Source organism: Coregonus lavaretus (assembly GCF_964263955.1).
Source record: "Coregonus lavaretus genome assembly, chromosome: 20".
Lineage (NCBI taxonomy): Eukaryota > Metazoa > Chordata > Actinopteri > Salmoniformes > Salmonidae > Coregonus > Coregonus lavaretus.
The window spans coordinates 39720572-39746865 of NC_140007.1; the positions used below are offsets into that span (position 1 = coordinate 39720572).

At 47.6% G+C, this 26294-nt stretch overlaps 1 protein-coding gene across 1 annotated transcript in view; it reads right to left on the reverse strand.

The window, feature by feature from the left end:
• Nucleotides 1–1666: 1666 nt before the first annotated feature.
• Nucleotides 1667–26294, reverse strand: part of LOC311148373 (E3 ubiquitin-protein ligase HUWE1-like) — a 98745-nt gene continuing 74117 nt past the window's right edge. Inside the window, exons 55-86 of the mRNA XM_084185325.1 lie at nt 25609–25830; nt 25207–25308; nt 24477–24604; nt 24086–24245; nt 23409–23637; nt 22929–23107; nt 22598–22687; nt 22229–22438; nt 20912–21283; nt 20266–20476; nt 19789–19913; nt 19307–19530; nt 18345–18560; nt 17997–18181; nt 17205–17877; nt 16225–16912; nt 15891–15982; nt 15225–15381; nt 13177–13312; nt 11969–12171; nt 11386–11612; nt 10268–10358; nt 9836–9985; nt 8865–9110; nt 8509–8626; nt 8132–8272; nt 5426–5713; nt 5165–5270; nt 4604–4721; nt 3419–3600; nt 2907–3097; nt 1667–2582 (exon numbers count right to left, since the gene is read on the reverse strand). Of these exons, the coding sequence (XP_084041451.1) occupies nt 2480–2582; nt 2907–3097; nt 3419–3600; nt 4604–4721; nt 5165–5270; nt 5426–5713; nt 8132–8272; nt 8509–8626; nt 8865–9110; nt 9836–9985; nt 10268–10358; nt 11386–11612; nt 11969–12171; nt 13177–13312; nt 15225–15381; nt 15891–15982; nt 16225–16912; nt 17205–17877; nt 17997–18181; nt 18345–18560; nt 19307–19530; nt 19789–19913; nt 20266–20476; nt 20912–21283; nt 22229–22438; nt 22598–22687; nt 22929–23107; nt 23409–23637; nt 24086–24245; nt 24477–24604; nt 25207–25308; nt 25609–25830 (6563 nt within the window). The 3' untranslated portion in view covers nt 1667–2479. The remainder of the gene's footprint in view (nt 2583–2906; nt 3098–3418; nt 3601–4603; nt 4722–5164; nt 5271–5425; nt 5714–8131; nt 8273–8508; nt 8627–8864; nt 9111–9835; nt 9986–10267; nt 10359–11385; nt 11613–11968; nt 12172–13176; nt 13313–15224; nt 15382–15890; nt 15983–16224; nt 16913–17204; nt 17878–17996; nt 18182–18344; nt 18561–19306; nt 19531–19788; nt 19914–20265; nt 20477–20911; nt 21284–22228; nt 22439–22597; nt 22688–22928; nt 23108–23408; nt 23638–24085; nt 24246–24476; nt 24605–25206; nt 25309–25608; nt 25831–26294) is intronic.

Genomic DNA, 26294 nt, shown 5'->3' on the forward strand with positions numbered 1-26294 from the left:
ACCAATCCTCTCTCAAGAGGTTTTCAAAAAGGGGCAAACTCATGTCTCAAGACCTGCTTCTGTTGGTTCCCCTCTCCTGCCTGTAACTTTCCATCCACATCCCCAAAGTTTTGTGGCCCATTATGACATCACTCCATTAAGTGATTTCTGCATGTACTGCTCTAAGGAAACACTTCTCTCTCTCTCTCTCTCGATAGATAGATAGAGTTTATGATTTTATTCTTTTGAATTATCTCTGCCAAACATCTATGTACTACAAATCTTCAAGCTCCACAGATGTTTTATGGCATCCACTAAACCTCTTTAGATATTTGTAAATTATACAGTGTGATACCTTTCAACGAAAGTTTATTTTATTTTTTACCAACTATGATTTTTCCTTTTGAAAACAAGCAAAGCAAGAAAAAAAAGAAACAAAATCACTCCAATCATTGCACACTTGTGTCGTTCAGACTTTGCAGGTCCAGCTTTGACATGATGATCTAACTAACACTAATATTGTAACTAATATTGTAACTGAAATATGTATGATCCTATGATGAGCGATTGCTTACTTCCCTTTCACTCTTAAAAAATTACTGAAAAAAAATGTGTATAAAAAGGTATATGTAGTATATGTTTGTTTAGTGAGCATTCATGCTGTCATTTTTTCCTAATGTGAACTATGGTGGAAATGTGTTGTCCTAAATGGACTTGCCCATATATGTTGTAAAGCCTTTTTTTGTACACCTGCTCATCAACTGACAGTGAAGTACACAAAGACACAGACACACACAGACACCTGTAATATTCTTGTTTTCATGTTGTTGCTGATATCCATCAGTGTTGTTCATATTGCTACATTGTGTTGACATGATTGTTGCTTTTAAACGAATGTTAACTTAATGTTTATTGTCTGCATCCTATTGGACTACTGGATGTTAATGTGTAACACGTTTCCCTGTTTATGTGCTTTAGCAATACTGTATGTCAATATGGTCATGCTAGTAAAGCCTCTTTGAATTGAATTTCTTTTCTGATTTGGTTTATTTTACCTAAATGGATACAGGGTAGTGTGTTTTGTTTATAAATCACTCAGAAAGTTCTTTCTTAAAACAAAATGTGGAATCAACTGTCCACAGTAGTGGGGCTTCCATAAATAGGAAATGGCACATTGTTGTACCCTTTGTTGTATCCTGGAGTTTTGTTCACATTGAATATGAACCCTGTACTTTTTTTTTTTTTTTTTTTCATTTTTATGGCACTATCTCTCTTGCATCTGCACTCTTGTACAAAATACGTGTTATAATAAATGTCATATGATTTTAAAGTATAATAAAGTTTATAATCTTTGAATATCATGTGTTGCCAGTTTTTTTATGTGTGCCCCCCTGATTAAACACTGGCCCCTCCTTGGCCCCCCTAGTAAAATGTGTCTAGAACCGCCACTGCTGCCAGGGAACTCTCAAGGACAATTCAAAATGACCATAAGGATGAGCACAATCTTCAGGGAAGAGATCCTTCACAAAATTATACAATTGTTTCAAATAATTTGCATTAGTGTGATGGCACACTAATAGAAGAGTACATCTTTTTATAATTAAGGTCTAGTATGATTGGCTATAGTTTGTTTCAGATGAAGGGTGATAGGTTACAATATATAATAATGTTAAGAGACAAATGGGACTCCATTTTATACATTTATTCATGTAGTTATTTCACTCTGATTCAAAGGCTCAAGGCTGGGTCAGTGATTTAATAGCCAAAACGACTCTAGAATGTGGTTCATGTCTTCATCTCCTTTCTTGTTTTCTTCATTGTTTTGTACCATCCTTCCTTAAAAACACCACAAAACTTTGAAAAGTGCATTTCTTTCAATTTTTTCATAACTTCTCAAGTTTATTATTTTTTCTTCCCCTCTTTCTCCTTCCTTCCCCATAAAAATGCCCCCCCCCCCATCTTCAAGGCTTATGAGGTCACAAATTCGCAAAAACAGCCAACATTTCCCCCCCAAAGTTTTTATAACCATCCTGTTCACACACACAAACATCCTTCTCATTTTTTACACAGCCAGAGAAGAACAAAAAAAGAGAAATAATAAACTCCAAAACCTTTTGTACAGAGAAATCAAACTAAATGGAGAAAATGTCTTTGATATTAGTCCAGGTTTTAATCCTCAATGTGCTCGCGCTCAGGTTTCTGCCATTTTAATGTGGAAGGGGAGGGAGACATACCAGGCACAGGTCTGTGTCTACTGACATGAGGCTCTGTGTGTAGTAGGTAATATCAGTCAGTCAGTTAATCATACCACTCTGCTGGTCTGTCTGTTTCTATATATGGATTAGGAACCAGTTGTACGTCTAGATACCATTTTCCCAGTCATCCAGTAATGTCTATGATAGCGCCAGTGTGTGTGTGACGATGTGTCTGTGTGTCTATGTGTCATCAGAGTATGCAAGTCTAAATTGTGTGCGTGTTAAGAGTCTCCGTGTGGGTAGGTCTAAGCCAGTCCAAATCCCTCTGAGCATTCCTGAATGGCCAGCAGCAGCATGTGTCTCAGCTTCTCATAGCTCTCGTAGGCTGGGAGGTCCAGCTGGTTAAAGCTACAGGAGAGGATGAGAGAAATGGGTTATAAGGGAATTGAGAATGGTAGCGCTTAGAACTAACTTACCAGAGTAATTGAAGTTCTATCATATCGAGCTGGCTGAATGCAGACTTGAGATCTACATACATAACTAACTACATTCTTTTGACATCAAACCTTAATTTAAGCAACAAAAAAGTAGATATCAGGATTCTGCCCTTAGCGAGTAGATTGCAGCACAGCTGGTCTAGCATTCATTAATTGTACCAGTTGTAAGTGTGTTATTAACCAGGTGTGAGCAGTGCGTCAGCGCGTGTGTTAGTGCATGTGTATATGTCTTTACCAGGTGTGAGCTGACGGTAGGCGGTCGGTAGACCGGTCGTCACGGTGGATCTGGAACTTCTGTATTCCGTTCATGCCCTCCAGAGCTGCAAAGCCCTGCAGAGGAACCTTGGACGTGCCCGTCACAAACTGCAGGAACTTGGCTCTGTCCGCCTGGTCGAAGGAACGCAGGGCCCGCCAGAACCACTGGATCTGAGGAACAGTCAAGATCACAGCCCCAGTAGCACATCACCAATATGAATGCATAGCATATAATACAACTAAAAGACAGTCATCTGGCACTGTGGGACATCGTTAGTCCCTGGGTCGTATTCATCAGAACTTGTCCAATAAGAAACACTCATCTTTGTGTTCCGTTGCAAAATGTTTCGCTACATTTTGCTCTAGTGAATGAATACGACCCTGGTGTTTGCATCTATGTAGGCACCTGCATGGAGCTGGACTGGTACTTGTGTACTCTGTCAGTGAGTGTGTGTGTGAGAGTTGTACTGTATTGTGTGTCCCCCTCTCTACCTGTATAGAGCTGGACTGGTACTTGTGGTACTCTGTGTTGGCCTTGAGGTCGTCTATATCTATAGTGGGCAGGCCAGATATGAGCAGCTCCAGCTCCTGCTCTGTGAAGATGGAGATCAGCCTCTTGGGTATGATCTCATAGAAACCCTCCAGATAGGCTGACAGCTGTTTACGGATAGCACCTACAGGGGGACGGACAGAGAGAGAGAGAGGGAGTATAGATTTAAAACACTTCATTACGACAAGACTTGTTCTGCCGAGCAACCTATGAGAGAGAAGGCAGGTTCACACAAAACAGACTTCAATATCTCCCTTACAGGAGGTCTTATTTTTCCCTTTCTTGCAGCAGACAGGTCAAAACGTGAAGGCGCATACTTTACGTGTTCTTACAGACAGTGTTCCAGACAAAGTCTTGATGTACATTTGACTTCGTATGCTCCTAGTTTATAAGGACACCTCTAATAAAAGTATGACATGTATAATTGTATAATATTCCTCTGGCTGCTTGACCGAATGTTCACAAATGTACTATGCCAATTAAATATGTACTTTTAAAGGCTGGGTATCTGTACAGCACCTTGTGACAACTGCTGATGTAAAAAGGGTTTTCTATAATACATGTGATTGGTGATGTAAAAAGGGTTTTCTATAATACATGTGATTGGTGATGTAAAAAGGGTTTTCTATAATACATGTGATTGGTGATGTAAAAAGGGTTTTCTATAATACATGTGATTGGTGATGTAAAAAGGGTTTTCTATAATACATGTGATTGATGTAAAAAGGGTTTTCTATAATACATGTGATTGATGTAAAAAGGGTTTTCTATAATACATGTGATTGGTGTAAAAAGGGTTTTCTATAATACATGTGATTGGTGTAAAAAGGGTTTTCTATAATACATGTGATTGGTGTAAAAAGGGTTTTCTATAATACATGTGATTGGTGATGTAAAAAGGGTTTTCTATAATACATGTGATTGGTGATGTAAAAAGGGTTTTCTATAATACATGTGATTGGTGTAAAAAGGGTTTTCTATAATACATGTGATTGGTGTAAAAAGGGTTTTCTATAATACATGTGATTGGTGATGTAAAAAGGGTTTTCTATAATACATGTGATTGGTGTAAAAAGGGTTTTCTATAATACATGTGATTGGTGTGATGGTGTTGTGTCTGGTCTCACCAGTCATCTTCATCTGACAGACCAGGTGGACGTACTCCTTCTTGTTCTCCTCAGTGACGATGATGTTGCCTCCGTTAGGCTTCAGGTCCCGTACCTCACACACACCAAACTCCTGGACCTGAGACAGAGAGACAGGGACAGAGAGAGAATGGAGGGACATGCGAGAGGAAAGAGAGGTAGAGAGAGGAAAGCGGGAGTGGGGTGGAGGGATGAGAGAGAGGGGGAGGGAGAGAGGGAGAGGGGGAGGGAGAGAGAGAGAGAGGGGGAGGGAGAGAGAGAGGGGGAGGGAGTAAAGAGAGGGAGGAGAGAGAGATTGAGGGAAACAGTTCAGCAGAGCTTCCACATAATTTAATAGTATCTATGGGGTCACTGGCTATAGAGAAATGTAACTAACATGATTTATCCAATTTAATATTGGGTCATGGGCTGGCATCAGTCAGCATTTAGGTCAGTCAGATTCTTTATAACCATCCTGAGGCACTCAGTTGCATAATTAGCAGTTTTCTGAGTTGGGATCATTTAAAAAAGACACACCGACAAGCACACACACAAAGGACATACCTCAGTGCTGAATGTCAGCTCATAGCCCAGAGTGGAGACGTCATTCTCCAGCAAGTAGACAAGGCCCTGGAAGAATGGGTAGTCCTCACTCTCCATGTCTGTGTACCTGAAGACACAACACACACGTGCTCAATCAACTACTGGAAGCTGATACGCCACAGTTAACATAACACACATCTCTAGCTACCTACAAGTACATCTCGATGATCTGAACACCATTTGCCCTAGTGGGCCCAAAAGTAGTGTGTGTACGTGTGTTACCTGACGCTCTTGCCCAGGATGTGCTTGTAGAAGCTCCGTGTGAAGTAGCACTCCAGCAGTCGGTTGTCGTAGACGGCCTTGGCCACTACGCGACCTACGAACTTGAAGTAGCTGAGGTGGTTGGGGTTGCAGTGGGAGGAGGGGTTAATGGTGTAGGTGACCCTGTCGCCGGGCGAGGTTCTGAACAGGGCGTACATGGCGTTAAACATCTCCCGGGAGATGATCATGTACCACTCTCTCAGCAGGCCTCCGGCATCCTGACCCTCCTCTCCTTCAAACACTATGTACCTGGTGGGGGAGAGGGTAGAGGAATGAAGAGAGAGAGGGGGGAGATGTACGAGATCAGTGCACTTGACTGTCATTCTGTTGTGTGGAGTAATAGGCAGAACAAATACAAAAAGAGAGAAGCAAGCCAGATAAATAGAGTGAAACCCTGAGAGAGAAAGACAAGAGAGAGACCAGAGCGAGAGAGAAACCCTCAGAAACAGAGAGAACAAAAGAAAAACCCTAAGAGACAGAAAGAGAGAAACCCTAGGAGATAGAGAGAGAGAGAGAGGAGAGAGAAACACTAAGAGAGAGGGAAACACTAAGAGACAGAGGGAGAGAGACAGACAGAAAAACCCTAAGAGACAGAGGGAGAGAGACAGAGAAACACTAAGAGAGAGAGGGAGAGAGACAGACAGAGACAGAGAAACACTAAGAGACAGAGGGAGAGAGACAGACAGAGAAACACTAAGAGACAGAGGGAGAGAGACAGACAGAGAAACACTAAGAGACAGAGGGAGAGAGACAAACAGAGAAACACTAAGAGAGAGAGGGAGAGAGACAGAGACAGAGAAACACTGAGACAGAGGGAGAGAGACAGACAGAGAAACACTAAAAGACAGAGGGAGAGAGACAGACAGAGAAACACTAAGAGACAGAGGGAGAGAGACAGACAGAGAAACACTAAGAGACAGAGGGAGAGAGACAGACAGAGAAACACTAAGAGACAGAGGGAGAGAGACAGACAGAGAAACACTAAGAGACAGAGGGAGAGAGACAGACAGAGAAACACTAAGAGACAGAGGGAGAGAGACAGACAGAGAAACACTAAGAGACAGAGGGAGAGAGACAGACAGAGAAACACTAAGAGACAGAGGGAGAGAGACAGACAGAGAAACACTAAGAGACAGAGGGAGAGAGACAAACAGAGAAACACTAAGAGACAGAGGGAGAGAGACAGACAGAGAAACACTAAGAGACAGAGGGAGAGAGACAAACAGAGAAACACTAAGAGACAGAGGGAGAGAGACAGACAGAGAAACACTAAGAGACAGAGGGAGGGAGAGAGACAGACAGAGACAGAGAAACACTAAGAAAGAGAGGGAGACAGACAGAGAAACACTAAGAGACAGAGGGAGAGAGACAAACAGAGAAACACTAAGAGACAGAGGGAGAGAGACAGACAGAGAAACACTAAGAGACAGAGGGAGAGAGACAAACAGAGAAACACTAAGAGACAGAGGGAGAGAGACAGACAGAGAAACACTAAGAGACAGAGGGAGAGAGACAGACAGAGACAGAGAAACACTAAGAAAGAGAGGGAGAGAGACAGAGAAACACTACGAGACAGAGGGAGAGAGACAGACAGAGAGAGAAACATTAAGAGACAGAGGGAGAGAGACAGAGAAACACTAAGAGACAGAGGGAGAGAGACAGACAGAGAAACACAGAGACAGACAGAGAAACTCTAAGAGACAGAGGGAGAGAGACAGACAGAGAAACACTAAGAGACAGAGGGAGAGAGACAGACAGAGAAACACTAAGAGACAGAGGGAGAGAGACAGACAGAGAAACACTAAGAGACAGAGGGAGAGAGACAAACAGAGAAACACTAAGAGACAGAGGGAGAGAGACAGACAGAGAAACACTAAGAGACAGAGGGAGAGAGACAGACAGAGACAGAGAAACACTAAGAAAGAGAGGGAGACAGACAGAGAAACACTAAGAGACAGAGGGAGAGAGACAAACAGAGAAACACTAAGAGACAGAGGGAGAGAGACAGACAGAGAAACACTAAGAGACAGAGGGAGAGAGACAGACAGAGACAGAGAAACACTAAGAGACAGAGGGAGAGAGACAAACAGAGAAACACTAAGAGACAGAGGGAGAGAGACAGACAGAGAAACACTAAGAGACAGAGGGAGAGAGACAATCAGAGAAACACTAAGAGACAGAGGGAGAGAGACAGACAGAGAAACACTAAGAGACAGAGGGAGAGAGACAGACAGAGACAGAGAAACACTAAGAAAGAGAGGGAGAGAGACAGAGAAACACTACGAGACAGAGGGAGAGAGACAGACAGAGAGAGAAACATTAAGAGACAGAGGGAGAGAGACAGAGAAACACTAAGAGACAGAGGGAGAGAGACAGACAGAGAAACACAGAGACAGACAGAGAAACTCTAAGAGACAGAGGGAGAGAGACAGACAGAGAAACACTAAGAGACAGAGGGAGAGAGACAGACAGAGAAACACTAAGAGACAGAGGGAGAGAGACAGACAGAGAAACACTAAGAGACAGAGGGAGAGAGACAAACAGAGAAACACTAAGAGACAGAGGGAGAGAGACAGACAGAGAAACACTAAGAGACAGAGGGAGAGAGACAGACAGAGAAACTCTAAGAGACAGAGGGAGGCGGAAAGAAGAGTCCCTGTTCCTTACAGTCTGTTCTTCATGTCCTCGGGACTCTTGCGGTGCAGCTCTCTGTAGGAGTCTTCAAACACGTGATCTCTCCTGACGTGGACAGCCATGTCCTCCTTCCTCAGACCCTCGTCCAGACGCTCCAGCTCCTGACGGAAGTACCTGGGGAGAGGGAGGGGGACTCAATAAATCAGTCAAAAAAGAAGCTAAAATGTTATCATGAAAGAGGCACGCTTCCATCCAAAGGATCAGTTATTGACCTTATCCAACTGAAAACATTTTTTAAACTGTTTTGAAACAAAAAACAAAATGAGAGTTTATTTTTGGACAGGTCCAGGGTGTCCCTCCCTCTAATGAACATGACCCAGATGATGCCCCAGAAGAAAAGCCTTCCTCACTTTCTCTTGACGTCAAAGTCGAGGATGCGGATGTAGTCAACCAGCACAGCGAAGGGTCCGTCGGCCAGGTGGGTGGTGGACTGGCGCAGAATCTGGTTAAGCACCGTACGGTGAGTCTCTGTAGGGGGGAGAGAGGGAGGGAGAAAAACATCTCCGTTGCACTGTAGGTCTTTAACACACATGGGCTTTCCAAAATGATCCAGGCTGAATCTCTCAATTATTTATTTCCACTCCTTACTTCCGCTCTCGTCTCCTATGAGGAATCATTGGAGGAAGAGAGAGGATTGCAAGGAAAATACTGGAGTCTATATCCTGCTATACCCTCCCATAGCCTCCTTTGTAGTCCCAAAACTCACCAGCGAAGCGGAGGAACTTCTGTGTGTCGGGAGGCAGGTTGGAAGAGATGTGCATGGAGGAGGGTTCCCTGGAGAAGAAGGGGTCCAGAGAGGAGGGGGTGGCGGGGGTGAGGGGTGCGGGGGACAGGGGGGGAGGCTCGTCTTTGATGTGGGACAACTGGCTCTCCCTGGTGTCTCTGACAGGGGGCTTGCTCTCCCGCTCTGTGGCATGGACCAGGAAGAAGGCCTCCACCGCCGGCTGAAGAACTGAGGGAGAGAGAGGGGGCGATATGTGAGTAGACTACGTCATCAATCCTGTGAAAGGATTATTCATTAATTTTTTACCCCCTTATTTCCCCCAATTACGATCTTGTCTCATCGCTGCAACATGCTCGGGAGGCGAAGGTCGAGTCATGCGTCCTCCGAAACATGACCCGCCAAACCGCGCTTCTTAACACCAGCCCGCTTAACCCGGAAGCCAGCCGCACCAATGTGTCGGAGGAAACACTGTTCAACCGACGACCGAGGTCAGCCTGCAGGCGCCCGGCCCACCACAAGGAGTCCATAGGGCGCGATGAGCCAAGTAAAGCCCCCCCGGCCAAACCATCCACTAACCCGGATGACGCTGGGCCAATTGTGCGCCGCCCTATGGGACTCCCGATCACGGCTGGTTGTGATACAGCCCGGGATCGAACCCGGGTCTGTAGTGACGCCTCTAGCACTGCAATGCAGTGCCTTAGACCAAGGTTTTTATCCAAGGTTGTGTTCAGTAAGTACAAAACATTCCATTTGAAAACGTTTCCTGTTTCGTATGGGCTGAGGGTTGATCATGTTTCATTGCATGACTGCAAAATTCAGGACATATGGTTTTCCAATGGAGGTTCTACGACAGATACATATTGTTAACACATAGTATACAGATGTCACACTCAGGAAAAACTCAGGGCCCTAGTTTTACCCATGTGAGTTTCAATATTGTAAACCTAACGTACCCAGAACAGCGTGTTGATCATGTGACTCCTCCAGTTCCTTCAGGCACTCCCCGAGCATGTCCCACAGCTCGTCCAATAGTAGCTGCTCGCTTAGCAGGGGGAGGTCCGGGAGACGCTCCTCTGTCTCTGATTGGCTGTTGCCTTCTTCATCTGCACAAGAGCAAGAAATACCAAACACAATAATGTTAGAATCACACTCCCTAAAGAATGGTATTTATGTTGTGGTTTGAGGGCCTCTGGTCATGTTCAAAGTTGTCTTTCTTTGCAGTCACGTTGCTCTCAGAACTTTGCTATACCATATGAATGTGTTTCCTGAAACACTTTTCGAAGGCGTTGTGAAATCTGATCTGCACAGCGTGACTGCAATAAAGACGAGCTGGAACGTGTGTTGTGGAGGACTATAGTGGTGACTGTAGTGGAGGCCTGTCTAACCCAGGGGTGCAGGGTCTACATCCATGGGAGAATCATCCCTCTGGGCTGCCTGGGGCTCAGACACTGACCCTACCTCCGACTGGAGAGAGGACTGGAGGGAGGGCAAAAAGAGAGGAGAGAGAGCAAGAAAGAGTGAGAAACAGAGCGAACAAGTTAGAGGGAGAAAGAAAAAAGAGGGAAAGAAAGAGAGAAAAAAAGGAGATTAATTCAACACAAGGCTGACAGTTTTCCAGTAAAGCAGAAAACCAGTGTGCCATGCTGATGCACAATGACATTCTCATAAGGCTGCAGACAGAGACAGACTGGGGGGGGGGGCAAAAAGCACGAAGCCATGACAGCCAGCCAATACACACATCATATCATACAGTAAAGAGAGCAGCCAGCACATCCCTTCCAGACCTGGGTTCAAATACTATTTGAAATCTTCAAAATACTTTGAGGGTCTGCTCTCTTTACTCTATTCTATTGTTTCCAATAAGCCAGGCTCTCTCAGCTCTCTCAGTCAAGCTCAGATAAAGTATATGAAATGACTTCAAATAGTATTTGAACCCAGGTCTGATGCATTCACTCTTCAGACAGACCGTCCGCCAGTGGAACATGTCAATAACAGGAGACAGGCCGTCAGAATACAGTGGATCATTTGCAGTACATATCTCTGTCTGTTTTCAGCTACTGTCATCATTCATCATGTCAGCTGTATGGATGTTGGGCTGTACTGTAGGCTGATTGTAAATGCAATGACGATGTCAATAGCAGTGTCAGTTTACATGCCTGTAGAGTAAGTTCAATATGCATGGGGATGTAATCGATAGCAGTGTGAGCGTATGGTCAGTATGCATGTAATCAGACCTTGGTTAAAATAGTATTTGCCTTCTTTCTAATACTTCAGCTACACTTAATTGAGCTTGCCTGATGCAATGAGTCCCAAAAGTGCCAAAAAAACACCCATCTGGTACTATTTGAAGCCAGGTCTAAAGAATAAGCACGTCGTCAGTATGCGTCATGTAGTCAATAGCAGTAATGTGTGAGTGTATGGATCAATATGCATGTTTGCATTTAGTTATGTTTGCTCAGTAGTTGCAGTATTCTGTCAGTGCGATGCGGCCAATCATGCTAACCGTGGCAGCGCTCGCCGTGCCGGGGGCAGCGGCGGGGGCATGAGGGGCGGCCACGGAGGATCCGGCGGCGGTGGCGACGGCAGTGACAGAGGCGGAGGGCGGGGGGGCCTGCTGCAGACGGCGTGCCCGCTGCCCCTCTCTCACCATCTGAATGATGGCATCTGCCTCAGCTTCTAGCTGACGGACTGCCGCCTGGATACTGCTGGCAGAGCCCAGACTGGTGGAGCCTGGATTCACAGGAGAGACCAGTTACATAACACCCAGAGCAGAGATGTGATAGAAAAGCTGTCATTCCTGATAATCAGGGAAATCACATCCCTGCTAGAGAAAGCTCTCAACCGGTATCGTCTTCAATGGGCATTTCCTGGTCATATTAACCTGCTCATAAATAAAACGTTTTGTTACGGTTCATTTCTTTACATTAACAGACTGATGACTCAGCCATTACTATGAATGATTTTACCCTCTGTGTGTAATGGGGTACTCTGTGTGTAATGGGGTACTCTGTGTGTAATGGGGTACTCTGTGTGTAATGGGGTACTCTGTGTGTATGTGAGCGTGTTTAGTAGTGCACTCCTTTCACCTAGACGTCCGGTCTGCTTGGCCTTCTTGTTGGCGCGGCGCGTGTCCTCCCGGAGCTGGATGATGACCTGCAGGACCCGCAGGAAGAACTTCTGGGTGGACGTCTTTGAGGTCAGGGAAGACATGCAGGGCAGCTGCAGCTCCCGCCCGCCCAGCGTACGCTTCTGGGCTGCCACGATCACCACGCTCTCAGAGCCGTCAAACCTGCGCCCCCGCCAGCACGCGAGGATGGGCGACAAGGCAAAGTATAGTCAGTATACAGAAACGGACTAGCGGTAGAGGAGTATAGACACACACACCAAGGCAAAAGCTGTGGCCTAAATGATCAGACACTGACAGATTGTTGAGTAACCTTTAATTTTATACGCCTAAACCTCAACTTTTTGAGTATCATAACCATATAAAAATAAAAAAAGAGATTTGTTCCATTTCAAGCCTTACACTGTGGGTTTCTCTCTATTCTCCCAGACTCATCTATTTAAAGCGTCGTATTTAGCCAAACCTGAATAGGTCAAGTTGGCACTAGGAGGAGAGAACCACTGATGACTATTCATTACCATGACACTTTCATCAGAGAGGAGTGTCCTTAAGAGAGCTAAATGTCAGCCTAATCACATAGCTGCCTCAACAGGATACTGTCCTTAATACTGGGCATTTAGTCTCAAGATAATGAAATCCATTAGAAGTAGTCCTTTCACACAGTCTTCCCTGTCCTAGTATGTAGACTACTTGAGTTCGACACTGAGGCCCAGTTTCCCAGACACAGATTAAGCTGACTAAAAAGCAATTGAGAAGCCTACCCCTGGACTAAAATTGAAAATGATTTTTTGTCTAGGTGTGGGCTTAATCTGGGTCAAGAAAAACAGCATCTGGTACTATGTCCTCCCCAGAACCTCTCTCTTCACCAGCTAGAGAGCTTAACCCTAACCCTGACCCGTCTGTCTGTTCCCAGAACCTTGCTCTTCAACTGGTAGAGCGCTTGACCCTAACCCGTCTGTTCCCAGACCCTCTCTCTTCACCTGCTAGAGAGCTTGACCCTAACCCTGACCCCTAACCCGTCTGTCCTCAGACCCTCTCTCACCTGCTAGAGAGCTTGAACTTTACCCTGACCCCTAACCCCCATCTGTCCCCAGACCCCCTCGCTTCACCTGCTAGAGAGCTTGACCCCTAAACCCCGTCTGTCTGTCGCAAGGCTCTCGCTCGCTTTACCTGCTCGAGAGCTTGCCGGCCTTCAGCCTGGCGGAGAGGGAGGTATCCTCAGCAGGGGCGTCAGGTGACTGGGCGTCGGCCCGGGCTCTCCTCTGCTGCTCCAGGTTGTACTCACGCAGCTCGGCCAATAACGTGCCTGGAGGAGGAGAGAGGGGGAGTAGACAGGACAGTAAGTGGGTTACCTTTGCACATTATTTATTTAACCTTTATTTTATCAAGGAGTCATACTGAGACCAAGGTCTCTCACAGATGAGCCCTGAATTACAGAAATGACCGAAAACACACAGTAGGAAGACAAACATTCATAAAAAACAAAGACATTCATCAATAATAAGGTCCTCAATCAGCTTTTTGAATTGACTTAGAGGCACCAGAACATCAAATGTAAGAACATTTTGAAGACTGTTCCACAAATAAGGTGCAAGCTGATTTCCCTAACTCCGTAAAGACTGAAGGAATTTCCAGAGTTAGCCATCCCTGAGACCGGGTTTGGTAACTCATAAGTATAAATTTTAGTAATGATGTTAGGTACAGTGGGTGTTTTTGTAAAAGGGCTTTATAAATGAAAATATATCTATGTATCAACCTACATGACATCAAAGAAGGCCAACCAACTTTCTGGTAGAGAATACTCCTGAGTGGCGCAGTGGTCTAAGGCACTGCATCGCAGTGCTAACTGTGCCACTAGACATCCTGGTTCGAATCCAGGCTCTGTCGCCGCCGGCCGCGACCGGGAGACTCATGGGCGGTGCACAATTGGCCCAGCATCGTCCAGGGTAGGGGAGGGAATGGCCGGCAGGGATATAGCTCAGTTGATAGAGCATGGCGTTTGCAACGCCAGGGTTGTGGGTTCGATTCCCACGGGGGGCCAGTATAAAAAAAAAAAAAAATGTATTCACTAACTGTAAGTCGCTCTGGATAAGAGCGTCTGCTAAATGACTAAAATGTAAATGTAAATGTAGAATGAAGTGATGAGCACTAATACAAAGTCACCCGTAACAAAGTGCAGTGCGCTATGATGAACTGCATTTAACAGCTTTAATGAAGTGGCAGATGCGTCCATATAGATGTCGCCATAGTCTAGGACTGATAGGAACGTCGACTGAATAATCTCCTTTCTACTATTTAGCGACAGGCATGACCTATTTCTATAGAAGCCCATTTCTATTATCTTAACGAAATCGTCAATATGGTTTTTAAAAAAGACAGCTTTTCATCTATCCAGATATTTCTAAGCAGGGACATTATCAATATCGACCCCATCTAAAGTACATATGCTTAAATCAGAGTTATTTTGATGCGCTCTAGAGAACATATACTTAGTTTGACCTGCATTCAATACTAATTTCAGGTCAATAAAGTTTTTCTGTAATACAGTGAAGGCAGACTGTAGTTCAGATAGAGCCTGGTCAACCATGGGGGCAATGGCATAAACAACAGTTTCATCGGCATACAAGTGCAGGTTACAATTCTTTACAGACAAGTCAAAATTATTAATGTAAACAGTAAACATTTCAGGACCCAGAATTGACCCCTGCGGAACACCTTTCATTATGTCCAGAAAACTAAATTTAACACCATCAGAAGATACACATTGAGTTCGCTCTCAAGTAATTGTTAAACCTTTTTTTTTTTTTATGCATTTTATTGACCATTCCATTGGTTCATAAGTGAAATCTTAATGAAAATGAACCGAACGCAACCATTGGTAGTGTGTGTAGTGTCAGCTTTGTAAGGCTACAAACAGCTTGACTGTATATGGTTGTGTGTATGATGTGGCATACTAACCGATCTGTTTGCAGAGCGTGTATCCCAGGTGTGTATGATGTGGCATACTAACCGATCTGTTTGCAGAGCGTGTATCCCAGGTGTGTATGATGTGGCATACTAACCGATCTGTTTGCAGAGCGTGTATCCCAGGTGTGTATGATGTGGCATACTAACCGATCTGTTTGCAGAGCGTGTATCCCAGGTGTGTATGATGTGGCATACTAACCGATCTGTTTGCAGAGCGTGTATCCCAGGTGTGTATGATGTGGCATACTAACCGATCTGTTTGCAGAGCGTGTATCCCAGGTGTCTAGCTCCACTCAGCAGCAGACGCAGCACTGTGTCTCTAGTAGCTCCGTCTCCTCTGGACAGCTGGAGCAGGATGTTGGCTGCATCCTCCAGACCCTCCTCTGAACACGAGTGACTGGTCAGCACCTGGGGAGGGGAAGAGTGTTACTCAAGCCAAAAGACATTCCTTACCCCAGGACACTTCAACAGGTGACAACCCAGGAAACTAAAGACAAAGAAAAAGGAGCCCTGATCTGAGAATTTACTTTCAGGACCTAGAAACAGGCCTACATTTCGACGTAGGACGCCTTTGTCAGAGCCTGGGGTAGAAAAAGGTGGGAGGCACTATATTAGCCTGGCAGGAGACTCTCCCACTGGTGTTACTCAAGCCTGGGGGGTGTTCATTATGAACCAAACAGAAGAAAACAGACAAACACGAAGGAAGTACTACTGTACCTGGGCTCTGGTCAAAAGTAGTGTACTGTAGGGACATGACTAGACGTTGTTTTGTACCCCGCACCTGAAAGTGCCTGGACGTAGTGCACTACTTCTGAACAGTTTCTACTACACCAACAGATACACCTAGCTATGTAGAGAGCTATGAGCCTTCCCAGTTAGGAACCGAGTTTTGGTTTTGGGGGCATTCTGTTCTGTACCTCGACAGAGAGCTGCAGTTGTTTCTCAGTGAGTCCAGTGGAGGCAAGTTTGGTGTCACTTTCAACACAGAGCACGGTCGCTCGATGCTTCCCTGTTGAGACAAAACACAAAATCACACACACACCACAATCACACATCACAATCACATTATAGTCTTCTACTATGGGGCGTTACCTTGTAGCGTTCACATAGATAAACATTGACACTATTAGTATTGCCGGGTAGACAAGACCAAACTCCACTTAGTGACAAAGCTAATCTCATTTTATCAGAGTCAAATATAAACTGAGGTCAGTGAATTGCTTCTGAAGTGAAGTTGCTGTGCGTTCCCACCTGTGGCGCTGGCTCCAGTAGAGGTGGGTATGGACACTATAGCGGTGGAAGATGAGCCCTGAGCTCCTGACACCACCCCTACGGTGGTCCCCTGAGCAGAGGCTGAGGCCGAGCCCGGAGCACCGGCTGCACTGGTGGCAGTGGCGGGATTGCCAGCTCCGGTTGTGGTAGACTGCGGCGTTGGGTGTCCAGCTGGGACTTCCGTAGCCTTATTATCAGGCAGGGCGATGGAGATGAGGGAGAGGAGACGCAGCAGCTTCTCGGTGAGCAGGGAGGAGCGTCGTATCACGGGGTGGGACAGCATATTCATCAGCTGGCCCAGCGGAGAGGCTTCCAGGCTGTACTGAGCCCCCTCGGCCTCCCCTCCAGCCCCCAGGGAAACTGTCTTCATGGAGGCCTTGCCTTTCCTCGACACATTCATGTTGTCCAGCTTCACCAGCAGGTCCCAGAAGTCGGTGGAGATGCCCAGGGACTGGGGGGTGATGGCCGTTCCACAGGCGCCCCCGCCGATGGAGTTCTGGGCTGAGGAGGGAGTGGAGAGGGTGTTGGAGGTCTGGGTAGTTCTAGAGCCTCCTCCTGCTGTTCCGGTGACGATGGAGGCAGCAGCACACAGACGTGAGTCCAGATCAGAGGTGGAGGAGGAGAGCAGGTCCTTACAGCGCTGCTGGGTGAAGTGACTGGGGAACACCTGGAGATAGGAACACACAAGTTTAATGACCTGGACTAACTAAGAGACGCATTACATTGAAAATGCACTATTTCCGTAACATTTTCAAACCCACTTTCAAAGTAAAAACAAACCGGATTTAAAGACCATGACGTACAAATGCTCTGGTCATCTGGCAGTTATCTATCAAACACACCATTCAGAAAAACCTGCACAAAGTTTTGGAGCCCTAAGATGAATGACTGATACAGATTCCAGACCCACTTTCCCTGAGAAGTACCATGTTCACCCAGAGTACTAAACAGTCTCCTACCTTGGCCAGCTGGATAAGAGTATCCAGTACGTGTCGACAGACCACAGGGGCGGCCTGAGGGTGGATGTGTACAGTTGACCCTCCTCCCCCTGCACACGTCACCCCAGCTGTAACCCCCTGTACCCCTCCTCCCAGGGTCCCCCCGGGCCCTCCTGACGTCCCCCCAGCAGAGTGCCGGTCGGCGTGCTTCCGCCCTGACGCCCGTTGGATCTGGAAAATGTTTGTGCGGCAGCCGAGCGCCGCATCCATGGAAACAGACAGCCAGGAGAGCTGGGAGGAGCTACGAGACTCCACCCTGTTGATCAACTCCAGAGAAGAGGAGGAAGAGGAGGAGAGGGAGGAGGCAGCGGTAGCTGTGGTCGTAGATCCTTTACTCCCACTGTAACCTCCCTGACCGGCGGTGGTCCGCTTGCCTCTGGCATCTTCCAGCCGGGTGGTCTCGACACAAACCTCGCTCTCGCTGCTGCGCTGGAGGATGGAGAGGAGACTGCGGATGACCCAGCCACGCGTCTGAGAGTGATAGCACAGGTTGCGGAGCACGCGGTGCAGACGGCTGGTGTTGAGTTTGGGTTCGTCTACGAAGAGGAGGACCAGGAGACAGGACAAGGCCTCGTGGTCCAGGAGCAGACGACCACGCAGACGCAGCAGAGAGTCCACACTGGAACTGGACGGCCTGGGGAGAGGACAGAGGACACGTTAGACGGAAACTTAAGATGTAACGTGCACGCACACTTTAAAACCGATGAATCACGCAGACAAATTCTCCCCTCACACCAATCCTGTCCCTCTCACCTGCTGTGGTTGGCCCCTCCTCCCATCTGGAAGGTCCCTCCTCTCTGCACGGCCAGGCGGGTGTACTGAACTCCTCTGTTGCCCCCCAGGCGGCTGGTAAACGCAGGCGACCTCAAGATAGCCGACAGGGCCGAGCTGGAACTATGGCCAAACAGCCTCTCGTGCATCAGCTGTCTCTGACGAGCCTGGTGATGTCAAATTTACAATCAATGCAATGATGAAATGACACATGATGTAGCCAAAACAGTATTTGATCAATTCTGTTGTTCTTTTATCGAAGACATTCTATGCGAGTTGGCACAGTTTTGTTACTTGGTGATAGTGTGTAGGAAAAGGTTTGAATCTTACACTCACCTCCTGCTCGCGGCGCAGCGCGGCTGCCTCAGCAGCGATGTCCGGGGGCATGACTGCCAGCACGCTGTCTTCCATATCTTCCAGGACGGAGCGACGAAGCTCTGAGGGAAGGGTCTGGATGAAGGTCACAGGGTCCAGGGGAATGTCGCCCTGCGTGGGCTGCTGGGACAGTTCTCTACGCTGCTGCTCTGCCCTCTGCTGCGCTAACACCTGGGGAGAGGGAGGAGAGAGGGATGGAGAAAGAGGGGAGGGGGAGAGAGAGGAAGGAGAGAAAGGAGGAAGGAGAGAAAGGAGGAGGGAGAGAAAGGAGGAGGAGAGAGGGGAGGAGGGAGAGATGGAGGGAGATAGGGGAGAGATGGAGGATGGAGAGAGGGGAGGAGGGAGAGATGGAGGGAGATAGGGGAGAGATGGAGGATGGAGAGAGGGAGGAGGGAGAGAGGGGAGAGAGGGAGGAGGGAGAGAGGGGAGAGAGAGAGGGGAGGAGGGAGAGAGGGGAGGAGGGAGAGAGGGGAGGAGGGAGAGAGGGAGGAGGGAGAGAGGGAGGAGGGAGAGAGGGGAGAGAGGGAGGAGGGAGAGAGGGGAGAGAGGGAGGAGGGAGAGAGGGGAGAGCGGGAGGAGGGAGAGAGGGGAGAGCGGGAGGAGGGAGAGAGATGGAGGAGGGTGAGAGGAGGGAGGGTGAGAGGGAGGAGGGTGAGAGGGAGGAGGGAGAGAGGGAGGGAGAGAGGGGCGAGAGAGAGGCGAGAGAGAGGAAGGAGAGGGAGGCGGGTTAGGCTTCTAGAAACCATCTAGAACTACACCGGTCCCACTTTAAACCAAAATAAGTTAAACAACTTATAAAGGCTATATAGAGAATTCATAAAGTCTTCAAAATACTTCTTACACAGTTCTCTCAGTCCTCCAATTACATTGCTGGTTAAATAATACGCTTTTTAATAGTCCTAAGTTTTGTTGCTCACCTCCTCCTGTATTGCAGGTGGCAGGGCAGCCAGGAACTCAGGGCTGACCTCTGTGACCCCGGCTCCTCCTCCCAGTATAGGGGTGGTGGTGGAGGGGAGGGTGGAGGAGGGAGGGGGGCGCGCCGGGGGTCGGATACCCAGCTGGTTCTGGAGCACCTCACGACGGATGTCCTCTGGAAGAGCTGCCAAGAAGGACGGGTCCACACCCTCTGGTAGACTGATGCCTGGACAGAGAAAGAGAGAGAGAGAGGGGGGGGGGGGGTGAGTGTAGAAATGTAGAGCTTTACTGTGCATGAAGTAGAATAAGTGTGGCCAACCCTCCCTCTGGAGAGCTACTGTGTATGAATGATTTTGCTCCAACCCTGCTCTAACAATCTAGATCAAATCAAGGTCCTGATGTGCAACAGGTGAGTCGTAGAATCAGGTTAGCTCTCCAGGAGGGATGCCCATCACTGAGCTAGAGGGAATGAGACTCTTCTTACCTGCCAGTGGGTCCTCATCCTCATTGCTGGTGGAAGGGAGGGGCTCTTCCTGGATGGCCTGGGATTGGCTGTTGGCACGGTCACTCCGGGGCATGGTCTCTCCAGGGGAGGAGACAGTGGTGGAGCTACAGAGAGAGAGAGAGGAAGGGGGAGAGGAAGGGGGGAGGCATGAGAAAAATAGTTTTGTTTAGCTCATCTTTCCCTCAGAGCCCCTGCCTAGATCACATTTATTTGTATCTGATGTGATCTAAACAGATCACATTTATTTGTATCTGATGTGATCTAAACAGATCACATTGATATAAGTAATATGGAACAGTAATAGCTCCATCTTGCCCTCTGATAGGTGAGGTAGAATTTCCATCATGTTTGATACAAACCTATCCAAATCTTCTAGATCTAGACAATTGCCAAAGGAGTAAGGGCTAGGGTTCGAATTTGGAATGTATCGTTAGTATTTTCTTCTAAGACCCTCACCCTGTCTCTGCGTCTGTGTGCCTGTCCGTCAGTCCGCTGTCTCCACTCCCAGACAGCTCCTGAGATAGATGAACAGCCTGGGTGGGGTTGGGGACGGGCTCTTCCTGCGTGGCAGAGGCGGGGCTACTGGTATCCATGGGAGACCCTTCCAATTGTGACACGCCCACCGCTGCAGGCTCTGAGGTCTCCACGATGTCTGGACTCAGGGAGGCTGGGGGGCAGGACAGGGGAGGAAGGAGAGGAGAAGAGCAAAATTGTCAGTTAATACACTAAACAACTCTTCATAGGCTGAAGGCAACAGCCTGGGGAAAAACAATGTGGTTGCATTTTGACACATGCATTGTTCCGATATCTACCCTAGCACAACCCTTTGAAGCAATGTTGCAGTTTGCCATGAAGGGTATATTTAAAAGGAGACAGATTGTTGTCGGACAGATTAGTCAACAGCATCACTGCAAATACAGATGTGTGTCCTTACTGCTCATCAAATCACTCTGTGAGAGGGTACATTCGTTTTAGCCAGCCTGGTGCCCTGGCTGGACAAGACCAATGGAATGGTCTCAAATGTGCAAACTCCGCCAACCGGTGCTCCGGGCGAGCTATAACAAACATACCAATACTTTTTACAGTTTCAAAGTTAGTCTACCTTCCCTGCCTCCATCCATCATCGCTCCTCCTCTCCTTCCTCCTCCTCCTCTCTCACCAATAGTGGGCGCCGGGGACATTTCCATCTGGGACGCCTCAGCTTCACAGTTCGGCCTATCGGATGATGCCGCCAGGGCAGGCAGACCCGCCCCCGCCAGTGCGGCCAGTGAATTGGCGTGCGACTCGGCCAGGAGCAGGTCTGCGATTGGCTGGTGGACCTGCTGGCAGATAGCGGTTTCCAGGGAGACCAGGGCCTGTTCGTGGGGGGCTGGGGTGGTGGGGGTGACCTCTCCTGAGGGGGGCGCGGTGAGGAAACCTTCGGAGACCCTTGGGGGATCCAGACAGGACACCCCACTGCCCTGGGGCTCACCTTCTGAGCCAGGGAAGACACACAGAACAGAGGGGACAACTGACAAACAGTTCTGATTTTCAGTAATAGGTTCACTTGATGTCACAATACACAGAACAGGAGATGAGGGGTTGAGTGAAACTAACTCAGTAGGGAGCAACAGGTTCACTACTTCAGTTACAGAGGAGTACAGAAACAGATCCTACAGGTGTGCTAGTACTGTAGATTAAATACAGGGAACTGGCTGTGGTATTCAAGGAGAGGTTTGAGGAGCACTGAGTTAGAGGGGTAACAATGACATCAATGGTCCAAAGCTTATTTTCCTGAGTGAGATTGCTGTGAGACGTTGTTCGGCAGCACTGAGGAAGGCAGTAAGTTGTATAGTTATCTCCCGTACGGGGTGCACTATCCTGATCCCCAACAACAACACAACTTACTACCTCACCACAGCACAGCCACAGAAGGGTATGGGTTCCATCCGTACAACAAGCGGACAAAAGCACATTACATTTCAACATCACTACATACAAAGCAACCATCAGTTGCAGAGTAACCGTCCACGCTAAGATGGCAGTCCTGTGGTTTCCATGGTAATAGTTGGGTAGCCATGGCGTTGCCGTAGGAAAGACAGTAGACTGTATAGTCATCTCCCAGATCTGGTGTGATCCTAAAACTATACAAACTACTACCTCAGCCCACAGCACGCTAATCTATCCGACCACCCGTCTGTCCACTGGCTTCAGAAGGGTCCAGAGGGTTTGGGTTAGGCTACTCAAGACATGCACAGAAGAAGAATATACTGAAAATGACCAGAAAATTATCCGAAAAGTAAGTATTCACTTTAGCAGAATGTTTACAAGTTAAAGCTTCAAACTTCGAAGGAATCCGGTAAAAGCAATGTTACAAAAAAAGTACTCTTCTACTTGCAAAAGTAAAGTGGAGGCATTTCAAAACAGAAAGTGCCAGTACCAGCAGTGGTCTCTCCAACAGCACCGTTGACCGTCCCCAGTCCTGAGCCCTGCAGACTCTGCTCCCTGGGCTCCTCTCCTCCTCCTGACCTTCGGTCGTTCTGCTTAGCCTCCTCTTCCTCAGCCAGCTGTCTCCGCCTTCTTTCCCTCCTCTCCTCCAGCTCCTCATCTCTCAGAGTCTCCAGGTGCTGCAGGATAGGAACCTTCACCACTGGGAAGGAGAGAGAGACAGGGGTGGGGTTAGAGGGGTGAGGTGTACTGTGTGTGTGTGTGTGTGTGTGTATATGTGTGTGACTGCATGGTTCAGCAACAATGTGAGAATCAGGGAATACAATAATGATGTGTCAGACTAGTAGAAGATGTGTTATACCTGCTACACAGTCGTGCATGCTCTCAGCATCCAGCACTTTACACTCATCAGTCCATCGGGTTAAGGCAGTGGGGATACTGGACAGAGTGCCTGGAAAGACAGGATATATACAGAGTTACGAGGAATTCAACACAATGGAAATCAAAGCTTTGACTGGGGCTCCTAGCACATAATAAGCCCTTAGGAACCAGTTTCCCCACAGATATTCAGCCTTGTCCTGGACTACTTCTCCAATGAAATTATTTCTACATCCAGGACCAGGCTTAACATGGGTCTGGGAAAGCAGCCCATAGAGCAGAGTGGACTGGTGGACAGTGAGTGAGTGTTCTACCCGCTTGTCCTCCGGTGCTGCTCTGCTCGTGGAAGAAATCGTCCAGCAGCTCGTCGTCGGAGCGGGCGATGATATGCACGTCCTCGTTGCCCACCAGGAGCCGGGCACGGCCACGGGACTGCAGTGGCAGAGAGCTGGACAGCTGCAGGATGTCTGCTGCAGCACTGGGACCCAGCAGTCTAGAGGAGAGGGAAGGTACAGGCATATATACTCTTATTATCTTTAAAACAGACATGAACCCATGACCTCCTTGGAAATGGACCTGGGTCAAACACATGAGTAGAGCAATTCTTGTCAATACTTTGTTTTTGAGGTGCAATTGATTTATCTTGGAGTATGCACTTGGGGGACTATTCCAAAAGTCCCTTTGTACCTGGCAAACTAAACCAAAGGCAGCTCAAGTATTTGACAGAATCTGACCCACGACCTAGGAAAAGTCCCATGAATTAATCCATTCATTAATTGTAGCATCTGTCTCACCTCTGCAGGATGAGTGGGGGGTTGGGCTGTCTGTTCCCAGGGTAGTGGACGTGTATCGTGTGGCCCGTGTTGGCGGTGAGCTGGCGTAGCGTTCTCTGGCTGCGACCCATGCCCTGCGCCAGACGGTTGTTGGTGCCCGCTCCGCCCAGCGTTAAGGAGCCGTGGTCGGCGTGGCGCACCATCAGGGGGTGCGAGCTGGGGATGTTGCCTGGGGAGGGAGGGATGTCAGCTGATGGGAACATGATAAACAGAGAGAACAGTTGCAGACATTAGGGGGACACGTAGTGACACAGCCCCGTCATTCTACATACTTATATGGTTACTATAATCTGGCCTATATATTATTACAGCTACATAACTATTCCAGCTATTGGTACGGCTGTGTGTCTGTAGTCTTAGTTGTTCAAGAGGATTTCAAAGAGACAGACTAGAAATCTACTTGGAGATATCAGGGCTTGTATTCATAAAGCATCTCAGAGTTGGAGTGCTGATCTAGGATCAGGTCTGCCTTTTCAATTATAATGAATATGATTATATTGACGGGGGTACTAATCCTAAATTAGCAGTCCTACGCCAAGAAGCTTTATAAGTATGGGCCCAGTCCAATAACATACGTTGCCTTCTAAATCTATCTATATATTGAAAACAAAGATGAATAAAACACCAAGATGACTCACCGGTGGTGGAGAACATGTTGTCAAACTCTATGATGAGGTCATCGTCGCGGTCAAACCTCTCGAAGCGGATGTGTGGCGCAGCGTTGATGTCTGGGAAATCTTCATCCAGCTCCATCTCAGACCCTTCATCATCGTCATCCTCATCACCTTCTTCATCATCCTGAGACAAAGAGAACATGGCATATTTTTTTTTGACATTACATAGTGTCAAACTAATTCTAAAGTGAACGGAAACCGTTCAAATGTGACCGAGCAGGTTCACACCCAGATCTCCCCTGTATTAGCCCACTAAGCCAGAGCCAATGCAACTCTTCAGGTCTAATAAAAGGTTACTAAATCAAGCACGGTCCAAACAACAAAAACACTCCAAACTTATCCTCCTTTTCCTCACCTGGTCCTCCTCCTCTTCCTCTTCCTCCTCCTCCTCTTCATCTTGGCTGTCTTCATCATCGTTGCTGCCGCTGGAGTCTTCCTCCTGCGTGTGCTCCTCATCCTCGGGCTCCAGGATGTTCATAGAGTCTACGGTAGGAAAAGAAGGAGCGATGGAGGGTGAGATGGAGAGATAGAGAACAGTGAAGGAGAGTTGGAGGGTGAGATGGAGAACCGTGAAGGAGCGATGGAGTGAGAGATGGAGAGAGAACAGTGAAGGAGTGATGGAGGGTGAGATGGAGAGATAGAGAACAGTGAAGGAGCGATGGAGGGTGAGATGGAGAGATAGAGAACAGTGAAGGAGCGATGGAGTGAGATGGAGAGAGAGAGAACAGTGAAGGAGCGATGGAGGGTGAGATGGAGAGATAGAGAACAGTGAAGTAGAATTGGAGGGTGAGATGGAGAACCGTGAAGGAGCGATGGAGTGAGAGATGGAGAGAGAGAGAACAGTGAAGGAGAAATGGAGGCAGTGAAGGTCAGATGGAGGGAGGACAGTGAGTGAGACCCAACACACTTTGACCCTTTTCACACTAATAAACCCATAGTACTAAATAGAACAAATTAAATAGTTATTTAATGTATCTTTATGACAGATCCGAGCCAAGCCAAGCTGTGCTGTGCTGGCCACCATAACTGTCGGAGCCATGCTGGAGAGGACAATGTGAAAAGAAAACATCCGAGCCAGCACTGACCTTCTCTGTTGGTCTGTAGAGTAGAAGCCTGACTGATATTGGATGGCGCCTCATCCATCAACACGTCCTCTTGTGATTCGTCCTCACCGCTGCTACGTCCCACTGAGTGACAGAACAAACAACCAATCAAAAACAAACCGCCAAGACTGTATTGTATGTGCCCGCCCCTTTCTATTGATACCATCACTCTGATGAGCCCAGTGGTGTATTCAGAGGGTGAAACGTTAAGAATATTTCCGATAGAGATGTAAGCAATAGAGTGGAAATGATGCCCAATTCTGCAGGACAAACAATCAGCTGTTCTACAAAACGTATTTCTACCTGAAGGTTTTGTAACATTTCACCCTTCTGAACAGACAAAAATAAATAAGAGACTCCTGGACAGCAGACTGCTTTGCTTACCGATAATGGAGCTGTTGACGGCGCCGGCATCTCTCTCCAACAGCTCGTCTATCAGATCCACCAACTCATTCTCCACCTGCATGGCCGTGGTGCTGAGCACCTCCGGCTGTCCAGCGATGACCACCGTGTCTCCCTCCGTCTCTCCGTCCATCAGGTCACTGTCTGTCCCTTGGACCCTGTGACTGCCCTCCACCAGAGTCCCCTCAACCTCACCCGAGTCACCTGCAATGAGCATGGATCCAGTAAGATGAACGCAACGGTAAGCCTAGAACAGTCTAAATGTGACTTTTCTATTTCCCTTTGCTTCTGTGGAGTACGTGTTTGTGTGTAGTGTGAACATATTTGTTAGTACATGTGTATATGTGTTTATGAGTGCGAACATGTGTTCATACAAGGATTTGTACATTGCTAGACATGACCCCCTTGTTGACCTGATAGCCAGCAAGGTGAGACAAGTAGTCTCACCAACAGCACACACGTATAAACATTCTTGTGTAAGGGGAAGCTGGTTTGAGGTTTTTGATTGTGTTTTCCTGTGTGCCAAATACGCTAGGATACTGTTGTTCTGGGGGGAGGTGGAAGTGGGCTGCTCATTTGACAGCTACATGGAGCAGGCCTTTGCAGAGAAGCTGCTTAAATACCAGCCCCTCGTGGCACGCTTGGACAGCCTCGGGCGGAGGTGCAAG